The sequence below is a fragment of the Alligator sinensis genome, unplaced genomic scaffold, assembly GCF_000455745.1.
Source record: "Alligator sinensis unplaced genomic scaffold, ASM45574v1 scaffold1377_1, whole genome shotgun sequence".
NCBI lineage: Eukaryota > Metazoa > Chordata > Crocodylia > Alligatoridae > Alligator > Alligator sinensis.
Window position 1 is genome coordinate 796645 of NW_005842585.1, and position 18255 is coordinate 814899.

General features: G+C 53.3%; 2 protein-coding genes across 2 annotated transcripts in view; one reads left to right on the forward strand and one right to left on the reverse strand.

Moving 5' to 3' along the window:
• Positions 1-1491, reverse strand: part of EIF1 (eukaryotic translation initiation factor 1) — a 21825-nt gene extending 20334 nt beyond the window's left edge. Inside the window, exons 1-2 of the mRNA XM_025214522.1 lie at positions 1402-1491; positions 228-290 (exon numbers count right to left, since the gene is read on the reverse strand). Of these exons, the coding sequence (XP_025070307.1) occupies positions 228-290; positions 1402-1491 (153 nt within the window). The remainder of the gene's footprint in view (positions 1-227; positions 291-1401) is intronic.
• A 2599-nt stretch (positions 1492-4090) lies between these two features.
• On the forward strand, positions 4091-12586 carry LOC102372415 (zinc finger protein RFP-like). The gene is made up of 7 exons (XM_006032794.3): positions 4091-4568; positions 6282-6377; positions 8721-8951; positions 9338-9360; positions 9813-9925; positions 10996-11037; positions 11416-12586. Exons 1-7 carry the CDS (start codon positions 4149-4151, stop codon positions 11949-11951), a joined length of 1461 nt encoding a protein of 486 aa, XP_006032856.1. The 5' UTR covers positions 4091-4148; the 3' UTR covers positions 11952-12586.
• The last annotated feature ends 5669 nt before the right edge of the window (positions 12587-18255 follow it).

An 18255-nucleotide genomic window follows, 5' to 3' on the forward strand; every position in this document is an offset into this window, starting at 1 on the left:
CAGGAATAGGAGTGAATGGGCACACCAGGGAGGTGGGGTAACAGGGCAGGACAAAGGTACAAGTCAAGGCAGAAAGATACTTGGTGGGAAAAAAAAATCAACACGTGGTAGTAAACACTCTCTGAATATCTTCAAGTACCTTGAAAAGTCTGAAACTCTTAAAATATTCATCTACATGTCATGTGTAACTGACTCTTGGGCATATAGAAAAGAACTTGTGTGCTCACCTGCCAGCCTGTTCGGAAGGATGTGGGATTTACATCTTCATAGTTGTGCTCTCCTCTGGAATTCTGTGATGGGAACAAGAAAGTGACAGGAGGGAGTCCAAGATAAAGAACTGTACATTGCAGAAATGCAATGCTTGTTTGGCTGGCAGAATTAAAAGAAAGTTCAGTTACCTAAAAAAGATAATTTTACATATAGAAGAAGCATTTGGGGCTGATAGTAGCTCTCTTAAATTACTGCTTAAGACTTTTTAAAATTACAGTAAAAGTTCTGTTATCCGGCATCTTACAAGCAGGCATGCTCTACTAACTGGCATGCCAGCTTGTAAGATAAAGTGAAACAGGAAGTGCCCACTGTGGCACTTCCAGTTTCTTCAAGCCTTCATGGCCCAGGGGCATAACAGGCTGTGCGGGGCCCTCCTCCCTGTCTCACGGGGCCTGCAGGGCCCACAGGAGTGGTGGTGATGCAGTGGGAGGGGCAGAGGGGCACCCCAGATGTGGTGGGAGAAACAGTGGGAGGGGCCACTCAATTAACCAGCATATTTTGTTATCCGGCATCCCCCATTCCCAGGGGATGCCGGATAACAGAGCTTTTACTGTAAAAGTATATTATCTGGCTTTACATTAGGAATGGTAGAAACCAAATCAACTTGAATTTGCCTATAGGCAACTCCTGGTTCCATATCAAGTCCAATGTTCAAAGCTTCATTTCACTTAAACATCTAAACCTAGGAATGGTTGCATGAAGTGGCATCTGGGACATCTTAGCTGTATAAGTATTGCCCAGTTAGAAGTTTGTGGCCATAGAGTCCTCATACCTATTACTGTTCAGTACTTTACACCCAGTACTTTAAATCTATTACACCCTTGTGTAGTCTTCTTGGGCATTGGAGATAAGTGGGGATTTGCACCTGCTGCGCCAGCCATGGGGAAAGGAAAGAGATCATTCCCTAGAGTGAGAAGGAAACGGAATTTTTTTTCTGAGATACAACTTCATAAAGATTTGCATCAAAGATTGTAATAAAAGAAAACGACTGCTGTCATGGCAAAGCATAGGCAACACATAGGGAAAGCGGGGGGGGCGGGGGGGAGCATGTGCCTCTCCCGAGATTGGCCACTGCTGAAGCCACTGCTGGCTTCTGTAGGAGGTTGCTGCCCACCCACATGCCCCCCTCACTGCCAACACAATGGCGGCGGCTGTGGGTGGTCCCCACTCACTACTGTCAGGGGTGGCTGTGGGCGGTCCCTGCTCACCACTTGCCACCATGGTGCCTCCCCAGTCTTGGGAAGCACCAGTCGTTCATGTTGCAAAGCCTTGTGTAGGTGTGCACTTTGATGTTCCAGAGCCCAACAAGTGTGTGGGACATGAACAGGATCCCCTGGCCAGCTGCAAGATGCTGAAGTCTTTAAGCAAAGTCACTGCTAATGCAGGTTTCTGGTAGATCCCACTCTCTCAGCAGTGCTGTGCTCTCCACACATTCATGACTCCCTTTGGCAGATTGTAGCAGGATCTGTTGCTAGCAGTGGGAGTAGCACCTCTTTGTGGCCACTCTAATCCCATTCCTATCACTCTGGTCTCACTCCAACTACCACCCTGCCCTCGCCTGCCACACCTTTAGTTGTTCTTATAAATTTGGGATGTTGTCTCCAGAGAACTAGAATGTGGTCCTGGGTACCCTGCCCTGCCCCATCTCCCAGGCTTGACAGTCTGGTTGTGGTTCACTGGACTTCTGGCAGCCACCAACTCACCCACCTGAGAGCTCCTTCACCTGGCACCAGGGTTAGGTTCCAATTCCCCCACACTGTTTTTCTCTGCTTCCAGCCGTGAGCCCTCTCCTCCAGCTCTTCCTAGGCCAGGCTTCCCTCCCTGCCTCAGGTGCAGGGATTAAATAGCTCCTGGCTCCTCCTTCCTCTGAGCTGAGGGCACCTCAGCAAGCCACTATTTAAGGAGCTGCCTTATCTGGGGCTGCCTTATCTGGGGCTGTGAAGCTTTCTACCTCTATGGCCCAGCCCTGCTCTCAGTCCCAGGGCTTGATCACTGTCACAGAGACACAGACTCAAGTGCTTCCCTTTGGGAATATTCCCATGTGCTCAGTGGCCCTCCAGGCCTCAGCCTTGCTTCAGCCCCTGAGCCCAGCACTGTGCCCCTGCCTACTTCATTGTGCATCTGGACTCCCTGGCTATTGCCCTTTGGCCTGACCTGGACCATGAGCACAGATATCATCTGGGATTAGACATATGACTCTGACTGCCTGGTTTGGGCCCCTTTGGCATAGTCTCAGCTGCGGATCTGGAGCCCCTGCAGACTCAGTTACCCGGCAAACCCCACACTCCACAAGACTGCTTACAACCCTCTCTTTGCAAAGCATCCCATAGAACGCAGCCTGGGGACCATGTGCTGAGGTCTAGGAACCCAGAGCAGAGCTTGGGGGGGTGCGGTGGTGGTCTCATTGGAGCTGGAATACAGTTGTGTCTTCTCTCCTGCCCTCCCGCTGCCTCTCCTATGGAGGAGGCTGCCCAGACCCTCTAGATCTGACAGGGACTGTGGCCTGTGGGAGCCAAGCAGGCCTGAGTTCAAAGGGGCTGTGACTTGGGATGCTCTGGGGTGTCAATGAGGCTGTGGGAGAGCCAGGAGGGCACTGGGGCCCGGTCCCTGCAGGGCCACGAGGGGGTGAGGTCTGTTACCCATAATCTTCTTTGGCACCAGAGGTCCTTGGGTCAGAAATTAGGGAGGCACCAGTCTGCTGCTGAGGGGGAAGGGTTGGAGAGGCTGGGCTGGGTGCGAGAAGCAGGAGACACAGGCAGGGCAGGTGCCAATGAAGGGACAGAGAGACCCACCCATACAGATGAGGTGGAAATCCCACTGATAGCAACTCAAGCAACTAGGGGAAAGTACTGGATGCAGGAGCCCAGAGAGTGGCAAGAAGGAATGGAGCAAAGTCTGGGGGGAAAAACGGGGAACACTAGGGTTTTAGTGACATGGAAGCCAAAGATTATCATTTGGAGACGGTCTCTCGAAATGGAGCTGTTGTGAGGCTGAGAACTGGGTGCCAGGTGAGGCTGCTCTCCCTGACCATCAATAGGAGGCTGTTTCTTCCTGACTGTATATGGCTGTCCTGATCCCACAAGAAGGGTCTGTGTTGTCAGAAGTGCTGAGTGAAGGAGCAGCTGTCATCATATCATTGTTCAGTCTTGTACTGTGAGCAACTAGGGAGGAAAAGAAAGGCCCATCCATGCACAGCAGCGCAGGACAATGAAGATTTGACTCAGGAGGCACCAGTCACTCCTGCTTTCTGGGTCTCCTCGGTGAGAACTGGAGGCTCAGATCCTCCTGATCCCTGTGCAGGGCGCCATGGGGTGATACTGGCTCTGCCCCAGCTGAATCTCATTATTCCTCTCAAGGGGGAGGCACCAGGGCTCCCCCCAGGTGCAGTGCCAGGTCTGGAGAAGCCTTTGGCATTGAAGAGCTTTGAAATGAAACATGAGAAATCAGATTCAATGGAGGTGAGTGCTTGATTATTTTTCTTTCTTTTATATCCTCCGCATCCCTATCCCTATGGAAAACTGAACACTCAGGTAAATCTGAGTTTTTAGGCAGTTCACAGCTCCAAATAACAGTCCTGATGGCCATGAAAATCTCCTGACTGACAGCAGATGCACTGAGAAAAGCTGGGGGCATTGAATTACCAGGCAGTGGCTTAAAATAGTTTTTCTGTTGTTTTTACTGGAGTTGTCCCCAGCTGCCTCTCCACAAAGGGTTAACAGATTCCCCAGTAATCCGAGGGCTGGATCTTTACCCCTGGGCTCCTGGCCAGGTCAGCAGACAATGGAGTCATTTCCCAGAAAGGAAACGCCCCAGTGTGAGCCCAGCTCTGAGCACAAGAAAGTGAAACTAGCCCTGAATTCTTCCTGATCATCACAGCCATGGCCACTGCCAGGAGTGTTGAAAGTCTCCGGGATGAAGCCACCTGCTCCGTCTGCCTGGAGTTCTTCAAGGATCCGGTGATGATTGTGGACTGTGGGCACAACTTCTGCCGAGCCTGCATCACCCAGTGCTGGGAGAGGGCCGAGACAGATGTCGCCTGCCCTCAATGCAGACAGACCTTTCCGCAGAGGATCCTCCGCCCAAACAGGCTGCTTGTGAATATTGTAGAACTGGTCAAGGGCCTGAGCGTGCAGTCAGCTGCAGGAGCCGGAGGGAAGATGATGTGTGAGGAGCATGGGGAGGCTCTGAAGCTCTTCTGTGAGACAGACCAGATACTGATGTGCTTGATCTGCCGAGAGTCCCGGGCACACCGAGCTCACCCCGCGGCTCCCATCCAGGAAGCTGCCCAGCAGTGCAAGGTACGGGGCATGGGCCTGGTCCAGCTGTGCAGCTGGGTGTGATTTACACTTCCCTTTAGAAGGCTCAGGACAAGCATAGCGGCTTCTTAACCTGGCAGGGGAAATAACATATATCTGTGTCCAAGAAGGCAGTTTTCCTGAACCACTTTGCAGGAGAACTGCTCTTCTGGCATGGTTCAGTACCGCTGAAGTGCAGCAGCTTTAAGCCCAGTTTATGGAAGTGGGAGTCTCCTCCCTTGCTTGCTCCGAGTGCCTTATGGCTGAGGGCAAGCAAAACTCAGGAGCATCCGAACCCCAAGCCTCTGGGCTTGGGCCTGCAAGTAGGATGCCCGCCCAAGGTTTTGGAAAAGTCTGAAGCCCCAGGTGCGGGTGGAGGATGTTTGCCAGTAGTAGGGCCACTTATGGTTCTGGACTCTCGGATTTGGAATTAGTTTTGGCTAATTTGACCTTGGATACAAATTAAAAAAAAAATTAGCCCTGGATCTCTCTCTCCTAGGGTCACTGTGGCAACTGCATCCCTGCACGTGGAGGGCTGCTTGGTGGAAGCCTCTGTGCAAACAATCCTACTAGAATGAGACAAGAAGGACGGAGATGTCTTTGCCATCAGATCCTTGTTTCAAACCAGATGAAGCAGGGAAGCTGCTTCCCTGGCTCTGGACACACAGAACAGCTGAACCTTCTCCAATATCACTGCAGCAAAAATGACCCACAGTTGTATGTGAAGGCCTGTAGCTTGAAACCAGGAGGTGTCAGGCACCAGTTTCCCTTAAGTTGTTACAACCCTCCCTGGTAGCTGCCTGGGGACAGGGAGGTATTGTAGTAGTACTTTGACAGACTTTATTTCCCCAGCTACAGAGCCCCATGTGGCATACTCTGGAAGGCAGGCCCTGCTCACTGCATCTGCCACTGGCAGTGACTTACTTCCCAGGCCAGGAGCTGATGCTCACATCAGTGCAGAAGTCTCAATAACATGTGGCACTTTGGTGCTCTCAGGGATGGCTTCAGGGGCTAATGATGGGTCCAGAGGTGAAGTGGTGGAACCGCTCCAGTCCAGAGAGCACGACTAGGAGCTCCTTTTGTATCTGAGCACCTCCTTTTCCTGTCTCTGTCCAGGCCTGGCTAGCAAATGCTGTGCTGTGCTGGTTCTACGTTAATACTGCTCTTTTTGAGGCATCCACATGTAGCTGTAGCTGTACTGCTGGGCTGTAATACTTCAGGACTGGTGCCTCACTTCTGAGTCTCTTCTTTTCTGTTCACAGAGACCAGAGTTGTGGCTTTGTCCTGCTCAGCTGCCTAAGACTGGTTGGCACTCTAGTGTGTCGACCACTGTGGATTCCAGGCCGTATTGTTTGCTGTGCAGTCAGTGCGTTTCACTGACAGTCTGCACTTCCCCACTGGTTATAGTGTTGCTTTATGGCACATCCCCAGGACCTGCTCGAGTTCTTCAATCTGCTCTTCCTGCTGGGCAGGAGCTGGAAGCTGGCTGCTTGCTGCTCCATCTGTATCAAGTATACACTATTCAGTGCTGCTGCTTCCTGGAAAGGGGTGCACTGTACTGAGAGCTGCTGGTCCAGCCTGAGCACATGGAGTTTCCTGGGCCTGTCTTTGCCCTCACAGTGCACCCTCAGGCAGCCCTCTCAGCTATGGTGTGGGGAAAAGACTCCATCTTCCCACACAAAGGAAAACTGACCCAAGGATTTTTCCTTCCCTCAGGAACAAATTCAGACTCAGCTGCAGTTTCTAAGGGGAGAGAGGAAGAGGCTTGACGAACTGAAAGGGAGTGAAAGTCAGAAACACCAGGAATATCAGGTGGGTGCTGCTGGGGCCAGGCTGACATGGGGGAGGAAGGACGGGTTGTCTCCTGCTCTGCATGTTTGGTGAAACAGTGACCGTGTCATTTTGTGACTGTGTGTTGCAGTGTGTGGTGGTAGAGGCATGCAGCCAGGCCTTGCAAACCCACTCATCAGTGATAAGCAGGGATCTGGATTTCCCGTTTGCAGTAGAAAAACGTGGATTTTCTCCTTTAAAGGAGAAAAACTGGGGAAATGGTGGGTTTCTCCTTGCAGGCTGGCAGAGTTCCAGCCTGCAAGGGGCTACTTGGGGCTGGGGGGAGTGGGAGGAGGGCGATCAGAGGCAGGGGGCACCACAGGCATGTGCATGGGCACACATGCACTTGGCAGGCAGACAATGTGGTGGAGCAGCTGCTGCAGCTCTCTGGAAGTAAGTCTATGGGGGGGCATAGGCGACACAGGGGAAGGGGGATGCGAGGGGAGGTTGAGGTGGCGGCTGCAGTTCTCACAGAGCCCCCAAACTGAGGGAGGGAGCAGGGCAGGGTTGGCGGCTGGGGCTGGGAGTGTTGCCCAGCTGCGGTGGTGTATGGCACCTGGGGCCGGGACAATAATGTGAGACCGTGGGGCCCAGCCAGGGATGGAGCCATGGGTGGCTTGGCAGGATGGTGCAGGGGCTGTCAGGGAAGCTGGCTTCCCGCTGTTGCGTGCGCTCCTGGGGAGGGGTTGGGCACCATAGGCGATGTGTTGGTGGGGCTTAGGGGTGTACATGCCCTTCCAGATTTCTGTGCCCACAGTGGGGCATGGGACTGCAGCTGGCTAGATCGGCATGGGCAGGAGCCGTTTTCGTGGCTTAGCAGGCAGGACCCTGTGTGGGAGGGTGGAGTGGGGCAGCAAGACTCATTGCTGCTGCCGCCCCTACCCCAGCACCAGCTGCACTGTTGCAAGGAGTAACAGGCCTGGGGAGGGGCCACACTGTCCTCATCTCCTCCTGCCCCAGCCACTTGCATGCCGGGCCACGACACTACCCCTCCGCCATGGCCTGGCTGGCACTGCTGCTCCTCTCAGGCTACCCACGCTGCTTCCCATTCCACCTCCCCTCCAAGGTAAAGCTGTGGCCCTCACAGTGAGAGGAGGTGAGGGCAGTGTGGCCTGCCCCCACTCTGTTATTCCTCATGCTGCTAGTAGCATGGATGTGGTGGCGGGGACACTAAGTCTCAATGCTGCATTTTGCCTTCCCATGCTGGACCCCGTCTTCTAGGCCAGAGAGGTGGCTCCTGCCCATGCCGGTCTGACCAGGCTGCAGCCCCATGCCCTGCTGTGGGTCACACAAATCTGGGGGGGCATGTGCCCCCCATTCACCCTTCGATGCACATATGTTTGGGCACCCTTCTGCCCCATACCCCCCCATGCTGCCGCACACCCCACCCCACTGCCCCACACACAATCCCCTTGCCCCACACAACAACCTCCTTCCCCACACACTGGGGGACTGGGATCTGGAGGGCAGTGGGTCAGGATTGAGGGGCATCAGCAGGGCTGAGAGGAGTGGGGGCTGCAGGTCAGGAGTAAAGAGCACAAGCAGGGATGGGGGGCTGCAGGTTCAGAGTGAGGAACAATGCTGGGGACGGGGTTGCAGGTCGAGAGTGAGGGGCACCAGCAGAGCCAGGGGGCTGTGGGTCAGGACTGAGGGCTACTGGCAGTGCTGGGGGTGGGGGGTCTGTGGCTAGGGAACGAGGAGCACCAGCATATCAGGGCTGTTCAGCACCGCAAAGAAGCTGGGGGCACATCTGCAGCTGGACCTGCGTCCTGGTGAGCAAAGCGGGCAAGGGGAGCTCCAATTTTCTATGATAAAAAACCCAACAAAATCAAATGCCAAACTATATAGATATTTAGAATTTATTTTATTATAATGATTGAGGTGCTGGTAGGCTTCCAAATGGCTTTAAAATTGTAAATATATCAATAAAATATTGTGCTCAACTGACATATAGTGGCGTTTCACTTTAATTGTGGAAAACGTGGATTTTCAGGGTTTTTATCCGAGATTTTGGGATTTTTTAACAGAGAAAATCAGGATCCCTGATCATGCGAGGAAAGCTTTCTTTGCTGAGATCCATGGACTTCTCCCCTCCATATGGTCCTAGCCCTCAGGGAAGCAGAAAAAAGCTTTGTAAAATGAATAGAGTGCAGAGATCCCAGGCAGGGCCCAAGACCTGAGCAACCCCCAACTCTGTACCAGGCTGTGGGAGGTCGAGGGTCCTGGCTGTGCGGACAATGAGGCCCACGGGGCCTTACGAGCCATTCCCTGACTCTCCCCAAAGGGGCTGCCCTCCCTGACATGGTTTCTCTCTGTTCATGGCAGCAAAAGGCAGCAGCTGAGAAGAAGAAGATTGTGGCTGAATTTGAACAACTGCGCCGGTTTCTGGTGGAACAAGAACGACTCTTGCTGGCTGAGCTGGGAGAGCTGGAGAGGGGGATTGAGGAGAGTCAGAGGGAGACTGTCACCCAGCTCTCTGAGGAGATTTCCCGTCTCAACAGCCTGATCAAGGAACTGGAGGGGAAGTGCCAGCAGCCAGCAAGTGACCTCCTGCAAGTGAGGCACATCAAATGCCTCTAGTCCAAGCACAAAGGAGGGAAAGACCTAAATCTTGGGTCTGCCAGGACCAGTAGGATAACTGAGGAGGGGCAAGAAGGGCAATGGCCCCAAGCAGATGCTAGTGGCAGTGATGGGAGATGCAGAATATCTGCCCCAGCTGCTGCTGCCCTGTGCACTTCCACTGCCCAGGGTGCACAGCTGCCCTATTACACCCCTTGGGTGGGGGGTGCCACTAAATTGAGGCTTGTAAAGGGGCTGAACTTTTCCCAGATCCTTCTGCGTGCGACACTCAGAGTCTGAGGAGGAAGCATGTCCCTTCTGGTAGGGGGTGCCCGGGGTGCGTGGCACTGAGCTCACTCTTCCATCTTTTTCTCCCCCTTTAGGACATCAAAAGCACGCTGAGCAGGTACATGGCTCTGCCTCTTTCCCCATACAGGGAGGGTCTTGGAGACAATGCAGTGGCCACATTTCTGCAGGGCACCACAGCCCAGCAAGTGTTGGGACTGTCCCTGAGGTGGGAAGGATGGACCTCCCCCTCTTCTCTTCAGGCAAGTGGCAGCCTTGGGCACTGGCAGCCTGTCCTGGGGAATAGTCCTGGCCACCAGAGCTTGAGCCAACTAGTTATGAAGTCTCAGCTCCTTTCTGATCCTAGGATATATCTTGGACATTTCCAAGCTGAAGAACACTTACTGGTCCCTGCTGGGGCAGCTGCCACTGCCATTGTCTGTGCTGCCCCTGCCCCTGAGGCTGACATACATGGACAGAGCCAGTCTCCAGGTCCCTCCATCTACCCAATGCTATTACCATGAAGCTGAGTTCCGAAAAGAAAATCAATAACATGGACCATTTTTTCCCCAGGTGCAAGACTGAGCAGTTCCAGCTGCCAGAGGGGATTTGCCCAGAGCTGGAAAGGCTCATCATCTTCTCTGGAAAAAGTCTAGCTCTACAGGAGACTCTGAAGACGTTTCAAGGTATTGAGAAGTGGGCCATGAAAGGGAGTAGGGAAGTGTCCTTGCAGAGGGGGAGGAGGCAAGCAGTTGGTTTGAATTTGGAGCCTGCATCTTTTTTAATTGGGAGAGAAACTGAATGTGCTGGACTGATATTGCAGATCGCAGGAATGAAGCCATGAGGCAAGGGCATCTCTATGCCTTTGGGAAAATCACTGATGAACCTGGGCTTCTCATGGGGCCTCTTTGTCCAAGCTGCAGAGGTGCAAAGCCCAGCACTGCTCAGTATGGGCACCTGCAGCCAGGGTGGTGGGAGCTGCAGGGCCCTGCCCCACACATGTCTAGGCCCTGGTGCCTCATGTCAGGCCTCCAAAGTTAAACCGGAGTCAGGTTTTCAAGTTAGGAGCCTTCTGGCTTGGCCGGGGGTGGGGGTGGGAGGAAGGGAAGGGGGAGAGGGGTGCAGGAGGGGCAGGTGGTTGGGGGAGGAGGTGTAGGCAGGGAGGGTTCCTGAGAGGCCAGGAGAGGAGCAGAACAGGCAAGTGGGCTGTGGTCTGGGTGAAACTGCACCTCTGGTATCCTGCACCCCCAAAGGCATTGGCAACGCATAGGGGGGCATGTGCGCCCCCTGGGATTGGCCGTGTTCCCTCTAAGATTGGCCTCTGCTGATGTTGCCAGTGGCATCTGTGGGTGATTGCTGATCACCTCTCGGTGCTTGCTACCTTTGCCTCCACGCACCCCACACCGCGAAGACCGCTGCGGCCACCTGCGGGTGGTCCCTGCTTGACCCGCCCTTGCTGCCGACATTACTGCGGCCACCTGCAGGTGGATCCTGGTCACCGCTGCTGTTACATCCCTCCCTACACTCTTCTTCCTGAACCTGCAGCTCCCTCCCTCCCTATTCTGGGAGAGGAGGCTCGACTGCAGGGGAGCAGGAAGATGTGGAGGCAGCTTCTGCAGCCACAGTCCCAGCAGCATGGGGAGAAGCTGTCCCCATATCTCTGTTCAGTCTTAGGGGCTCAGGGCTGAGGCAGGTCCCAGCCCATAGCATGAACCAGACACCAGAGGTCTAATACCTTTGCCCTTTTCCCCTGCAGAGACTCTGCTGTTTAAACTGGAGAAGCCAGCGTACACAAAGGGTAAGTGCTGGGGGAGCCGGTCCTGGCATTAACAGAATGATCCCACATAACCCACACCCTTAAAGCAGAGTCAAACCCTCTCCTAGCCCAGCACTGAAACCCCCTGTGCTGGGGCCTGGGTTGTTGGGTTGGGATTTTCCTGTCCTTGCCTATAGATTTGCTGCCACCTCCTCCCTTTCCATCAGGGTAGGAGCTCTCCCCCATGCCAGGGTGAGGAGCTGTGGGGCTATCTCCGCTCAGCCTCCAGGTCCAAGGGCAGAGGCAGCTCCTGGGGCCCAGGATGGTCCCAGGCAGGACGGGGCTTCTGGGGAGGGTGACGAACAGCCCCACGTGCCCCAGGGCTGAGCTCTGCCCTGACACTGCTATTCTCTCTCCCAGTGACGGTGACTCTGGATCCAGACACGGCTCATCCTGAACTCATCCTGTCTGCAGACTGGAGATGTGTGACACTGACAGGCATGCGGCAGGATCTGCCAGACTCTCCTGAGAGATTTGATTCTCTGTACTGTGTGCTGGGCTGTCAGGGATTCACCTCGGGGAGACACTGCTGGGAGGTGGAGGCGGCGAGGGGGTTTTGGGCCATGGGGGTCGCCAGAGAGTCTGTAAGGAGGAAGGGAGAGATCAGAATTAGCCCCGAGGAGGGAATCTGGGCTGTGCAACGAACGTCAGCGGTGCACAGGGGGCTCAGTCACTTTGAGGCTCTCACTTCCCTTGCTCCCACCCCCCTGTCCCTGTGCCAGGCGCCAAGCAGGGTCCGGGTGTGTCTGGACTATTCATGGGGGCAGGTGTCATTTCTTGATGCTGGTACTGAGTCTCCGATTTTCACCTTCCCGCTGGCCTCGTTCGCTGGGGACAGAATCCGGCCCTGGCTCTTGCTGTGCAGGACTGGGTCCAAGCTCAGACTGTGCCGTTGAGTTGGGTGGGGAGGGGGACAGCCGGGGAATGGAACATCCTATGTGGGGAAATGGGCCGCTCCAGCTTTCCCTTCTCTGCGACCCCGGAGGAATCCCTTCTACCAGCCCCTGTCCCCTTTCCTTATGTCCCTGGGAGCTGCCAAGGCAAAAGGTGCAGTCTGCACAGACAAGTCTGTCCCATTGCAGCAGGTGGCACCAGGCCTGTCTGTGCCCACACTAGATGGCTCTGCAGGACTCAAGCAAGGCTGCCAGAATGGACCCTCGGGAAAGCTGCCAGCTTTGGGGCTGCCACCCCCTTCAGTCCCAGCAGCCCAGGGCTGGGGCTGAGGGCAAAGTGTCTTTTGGTGTCCTTTGCCCACAGAGCCCTGCTGGGGGGTCTGGGGGTGGGAGGCCACCTGGGCTTGGAGCCTGAGCTCTGCCAGGTGCTGCCTGTGGGAAGCTGCTGGGATGGTTTGTGCTTGAGCTGGTTTTTCATGTGCAGCAAAGGCCCCTGGGCTGGGGGTTTTCTCAGAGCTGGAAGAGTTTCACTCAGGGCAGGTACCTCCCTGCCTCAGGCTCCTCTGATACCAACAATTCCCTTGTATTGCCTGGCCCTGGCAGCTTCACATTCATAGAAATCTCAATAAACATCTAAACTGGGGTTTTGTAATGGCTTTGTCTCTTGGGCCTTCACTCCCCCTTTTCTCTCCCTACATCTCTCCTGCATGGGCTTCTGTCCCATTGCTCTGGCTCACATGGCAGGACGTCCCCTGTGGGATGGACACTGCTTTTCCTTGGCCTGGTCTTGGGCCTTGGCCTTCTTCACCAAGAGACAACTCAAGCTGGGCCAAGCTCTTATTCACCCACAAGGCTCCTCACTCTATTGTGATGAAACCACAGAGCCGGACATCACAGAGGAAAGGACATATAGCAAGACCTAGGACTCTGGGGAGTTGGAGTCTCTGAATGAAGACTGAATAATGTGGTGCATGAGAGGTCATATTACATGGTCCCTGTAGTATGTTCTAGGTCTCCTTGGTGAAAGCTGGAGGCTCAGATCCCACTGATCCCTGTGCAGGACTTGAGGTGGGGATGCTGGTTGTATCCCAGCTCAAGAAGAACCTCCTCCATCTCAGCCCCAGCAACAGGTCTGAAGTATTTGCCATTTCAGAGGTTGGAACGTTAACTGGGATTGGTGGTAAATCTAAGCTAAAACATATGCTGCTTTTATTTTCTCCAAACCAGTTTTTAGGCAATTCTTAGCCCGACAGGAGAGTTTTATGCTGAACATATTTTGGGTTGCAGCAGGCTCACCTTAAAGTGCTCTGTTATTATTATCAATTATTGGTAGTCGATTAACAAGCTTCCCATTTGTTTCCATTACATTTGTCCTCACTACCTCCCCACCAAGGGTTAACAGGCAATTTTACCAGGAATCTAAGGGCTGCACCCAGAGACTCCTGACAGTCCAGCGGACAATCAGAGCCATTTAGAGAAAGGAAACACCCAGCTGTCTCTCAAGTCAAGCTATCTCTGAGCTCAGGAAAATGAGACAAACTTTGTTTTTTCTCCTCTCAGAGCCATGGCCACTGAGAGCTCTGTGGATAAACTCCAGGATGAAGTGACCTGCTCCACCTGACCCCAGTTATCTTTCCTGCCTAGTGCAGGGGGCTGGACCCAATGATCTTGTGAGGTCCCTTCCAGCCCCTTACAATCTATGAATCTGCCTGGAGTTCTTCAGGGATCTGTTGATGATCATGGGCTGTGGGCACAACTTCTGCTGAGCCTGCATCACCCAGTGCTGGAATGGGGTTGGGAGACAAGTTACTGCCCTCAGTGCAGACAGACCTTTCCCCAGGGGAACCTCAGCCCAAGCAGGCAGCTGGAGGATGTGGGCAGGGGAAATACCATGACTGAGGTAATGCAATTAAAATGGCACTGTGTAGTGGAGGGTGCACCCTTGTCTGCTTGCGGACAGGACTCCCTACAAGAGCCTCATATTTAACTTCCCACTGGCCAGCTTCCAGTGGGAGGATCTCAGCTACATGCCGACTTTATGGAAATGGGAGAGTCTGCCATTGTTTGCTCCTGCTGAGGGCTGCTCCATATGGCTGAGGGCAAGCAAAACCTGTGGGCATCCAAACCCCAAGCCTCTGGGCTTGGGCCTGCATGTAGAATGCCTGTCAAAAGATTTGGAAGTATCTGAAGCCACAGGCTGAAAAGTTTGGGGTGGAGGATACTTGCTGGTAGTAGAGCCACATTGAATGGTTCAAAGGATTGGGAACTGATCTGGCTGATCTGGCTAATTTGACCTGGGACATGAAAACATTTCCTTAAAAATACTAAAACATGCATAGAAAGAGCTAAGGGAATGAGGGTAGGGTCAGCTGAGGGAGCTGGAGGGAAGACGGTGCACAAGGAGTATGGGGAGGCTCCAAAACTCTTCTGTGAAACAGGCTAAAAGCCGAGTCCTGGGTGCACCAAGCTCACCTTGAAGCTCCCATCTGCCAGGTATGGGGGCACAAGCTGGGTCAGACTGGCTGGCTGGGTATGACTAAACCTTCCTTCCAGAGCTGGATTTCTCTCTTCCAGCCCTTCTGCTATGGCTGCATCACTGGATTCAGAGGACCGTGTCTGTGGAAGGATCTGAGCACACCATTGCACTGTAATGGTGAGAGGAAGGCTGAGATGTCTGTGAGATCAGGTCCTTCCATTTCCAACCAAAAGAAGCAGGGAGGCTGCTCCTGTGGGTCTGGACACACGGAGCAACTGAACCATTCCCACATGTCACTGACTTAGACATGATCACAACTGTGTGTGAAGGACTGTGGCTAGAAGCCAGGGAGTACCAGGCACCAGCTTCCCTTTAGCTTGTTGTACATTTCCTGGTAAAATAAAGGAAAAAGGGGTGCACAACTTTGGGGCCAGACGTTGGCAGTAGGCCTGTGCAAAGTGGCTAGTATTCGCTTCGGATTCGGCTGATTCGGGGGACAATGATTTGATTTGGGGATTCAAATCACTGTCCTGATTCAATTTGGCCGAATCTGATTTGGAGATTTGGCAGCAGCCAAATCTCTGAATCTCCAAATCAGCCAGGCCAGGCCAGGCCCATCCCCTGCCCCTCTCCCAACTCGGCAATGGCTGCTCTGCCCGCCCCAGCTCCCAGCACTTGGGCAAAAAAAAGCTCCAGCTCAGCGGGTGCTGCCGGGCGGGGGGCGATCCCCACTGCCCCATGCTGCATGGGGGGCTCTGCACGAACCCCCAACCCCCTCCTCCACTCCCCCACAGGTGCCCTGCATGGGCCAGCTCCTGCCCTTTCAGAAAAAAAAAAGCCCTGAAGAAACCCCGGGACTCACTGCTGCTGCCAGCAGGGGCGATCCCCACTGCCCCGTGCCACGTGAGGGGCTCTGTGCAAGCCCCTGAGGCTGCACCAGGAGCGGTGAGTCTCTGGGCTTTCCTCGGCTTTTTTTTTCTTAAAAGGCCAGAGGCCCGGCAGGTGGGGCAACCGTGGGGAGGCCGGGGGAGTGGGAGGGGGGTTGAGGGGGTTCATGCCGAGTGGGGGAATCCCCCAGAGCCCCCCCCCCAGCCCCCACCTCTAGTACTTGCCAGCTCGGAGTCAGCTACAGCTCCCTGTTGCAGCCACTGGGGACTGCCTGAATCATCAAAGCTCTCTGAATCTTTGCTGAAGATTCAGAGAGCTTTGAATGAATTCAGACCTTTAAATTGGTCCCCTGATTTGATTCAGATTCGGAGATTTGGCCACCGAATCGGGCCGAATCTCCTCTGAATTGAATCACCACCTGAAGCTTCGCACAGATGTAGTTGGCAGCACATAGCCCACAAAGGGAGGGAAAGGGGAAGGTCTTCTCCTTCAGCCCAGGGTATATGGAGCCTCTTAAATCTCACAGTCATTCCAGCATGCTGGTTGGAGGCCAGGCCCTCACTCCTTGTTTGACACAGCTCCAGGAGCAAGATTTGTTCTATCCTGCTGGGGTCTCCCTGCTGGTGATGGCTTTCAGGGCACCACTAGTCTTTGCTGCATCAGACTGGCCTCTGGCCAACTGAGGGCAGAGGCTCAATCAGACTTCTGGGCCCCAGTCTCTTCTGTTCCTGAGTACCAGCTCCCTAGTGTTGCTGATCCACAGTCCTCTACAGTTTCTTCTCAACCATTGACCTTCAGTTACAACTACTTTATAGGTCTTTGGGCCTTACAGAGCTGACCCAGCCTGCAGCACAGAAGCCCTACACTAACCCCCTCCACTTGTAATAAACCAGGCCCCGGGGCTTCTAGATGCCCTGGGGCCTGGTTTATTAGGGTGAGCCCGATGGATGCCTTTCAGAAAAGTCTGGCACATGGACATTACTTGCTGGTACCACGAGCCTTCCTCCAGGCTTTAACCCTCCTAGTCCATTAGAGAGTACAATTTCCCCCAATCATCCTGGAGTCTAGAATCTGGTGAACCAAAACCTTCCCTTTCTCTTGGACCTACATGGGAGGTGGAAGGTTGGTGCTTGACCTGGAAAAGGGTTCTCCTTAGGAGTTTTCATCAGAGAGGCATGAGAGACCAGGTGTAATTTCATGGTCCTGGGGAGCCTTAATCTATAAGTGACTGGGTTGATCTTTGCATTGATTGGGAAGTAGTGGTAGTTCAGTCTGGTAGACAGATGTGCAAACAACAGGTGGGTAGTCAAACCTTATCTCCCTCTGAGAAGGCTTGTGCCTCTTGATGATCCTTATCTGAAAATATCTTGTAAGCTCCTTGGCAGCTTCCAGATGTTTCTTTAGGTCTTGTTAGATCTGGTGGATGATTGACTAGATTGGCTGCAGTTGGTGTGCAAGAGGACCGAGAGGGCAAGAGATGATGAATGCAGGGGTGGAGGCCATCATTCAAAATTAAGGAGACTGGCTGGTGGAGGCATGTTGGGAGTTACCACATGGGAATACTGCAAGCAAGAGTAGGGAGACCCAACTGTCCTGATGATAATTCAAAAAGCATCAGAGAGATTGTTTGAGTGTTTGACTGATCCATTCCATTTGTTTGTCAGTTTCTGGGAAATGGGCAGATGCAGCAATGGGTTTGATTTCTAACCATTTTAAGAGTTCTTTCCAGAAGTCAAAAATGATTTGAAGGCCATGGTCCCAGATGATGCCCTGGGAAGACCATGCAGCTGGAAGACATTTCCTAAGAAGAGTTGGGCTGTCTCTGGGGCTGTGGTGGTGTGAGGGCAAGGGATGAAATGGGCCATCTTGGTGAGGAGATCCACTACCACCAGGATGCTTGAGTGCCCTAGGGCAAGAGGCAGATCAGTAATCAAGTCAACAAACACCTTGCGCCAAGGCTGTCTTGGTGTCAGTAGTGGTTGGAGGAAGCCTAGTGGCTTGGCACATGTGATCTTGGTGCAAGCTCAAACCTCACAGGAGTCTATGTATTTCTGAATGCTCTGATAAAGGGGGTGTAGCAGAAAAGGGTGGGGGGGCAGGGGCAACCAACAAAGCTCAGAAGCATAGTAAATATGATCAGTAGAACATAAGCATAGCTGTGCCTAGAACTTCCACAACCAGTGGCTGTCTTCTTGAACACCTCCAGTGATGGAGAGTCCACAGCTTCCCTAGGCAGGCTATTCTACTGCCTCATTATTCTAACAGCAAGGAGGTTTTTCCTGATAACCAACCTACATCTACTTTGCTACAATGTCAAGCCACTGGTCTGTGTCCTCCACTCTGCAGCGGGAGAGAAAACATGCTTTCCCTTCTCTCTATGGCAGCCCTTCAAATATTTGAAGACTGCCATCATATCCCCTGTTAACCGCCCTTTCCACAAGCTGAATGTGCCTAGCTCCTTCAGTCTCTCAGATGACTTGTTTTCTAAGAATCTTTGTCATCACTCTCACCCACCCTCTGGATCCTGTCTAACTTCTTTATGTCCTTTTATTAAGTGTGGAGCACAAAATGCACATGCTCTACATGAAGCCTAACCAGTGGTGAATAGAGACACAATCATCTCCCTGCATCACGCACCTAATACAGCTATTGATGCATCCCAAAACCACATTTGCCTTTTTTGCAGCTGCACCCCACTGCAGACTTGTATCAAGTCTGTGATCTACCAAGGCCACCAGAATCTTCTCTGTAATGCTGCCAGCTTTCATCAAGTCATTGGTTCCTAGCTTGCTAATTGTCCTGATAGTTTTGCCAAACTGTATTAAAGGTCGTCCTTTGGTGAAATGGAGCCTGTTGTCTGGAACCATTGCCTTGTGTAACTATGGCCTGATTATCACTTAGTTTATTACTTTGGTAGTAGTGTTTGGGTTCAGTGCCACACAT

What these genes read in the sequence shown, in the direction of transcription:
- LOC102372415 (XM_006032794.3), top strand. Translation starts at nt 4,149, where the DNA reads ATGGCCACTGCCAGGAGTGTTGAAAGTCTCCGGGATGAAGCCACCTGC. An exon ending in AAGCTGCCCAGCAGTGCAAG is followed by an intron (nt 4,569 to 6,281) that starts GTACGGGGCATG and finishes TCCTTCCCTCAG; the next exon opens with GAACAAATTCAGACTCAGCT. An exon ending in ATCAAAAGCACGCTGAGCAG is followed by an intron (nt 9,361 to 9,812) that starts GTACATGGCTCT and finishes TTTTTTCCCCAG; the next exon opens with GTGCAAGACTGAGCAGTTCC.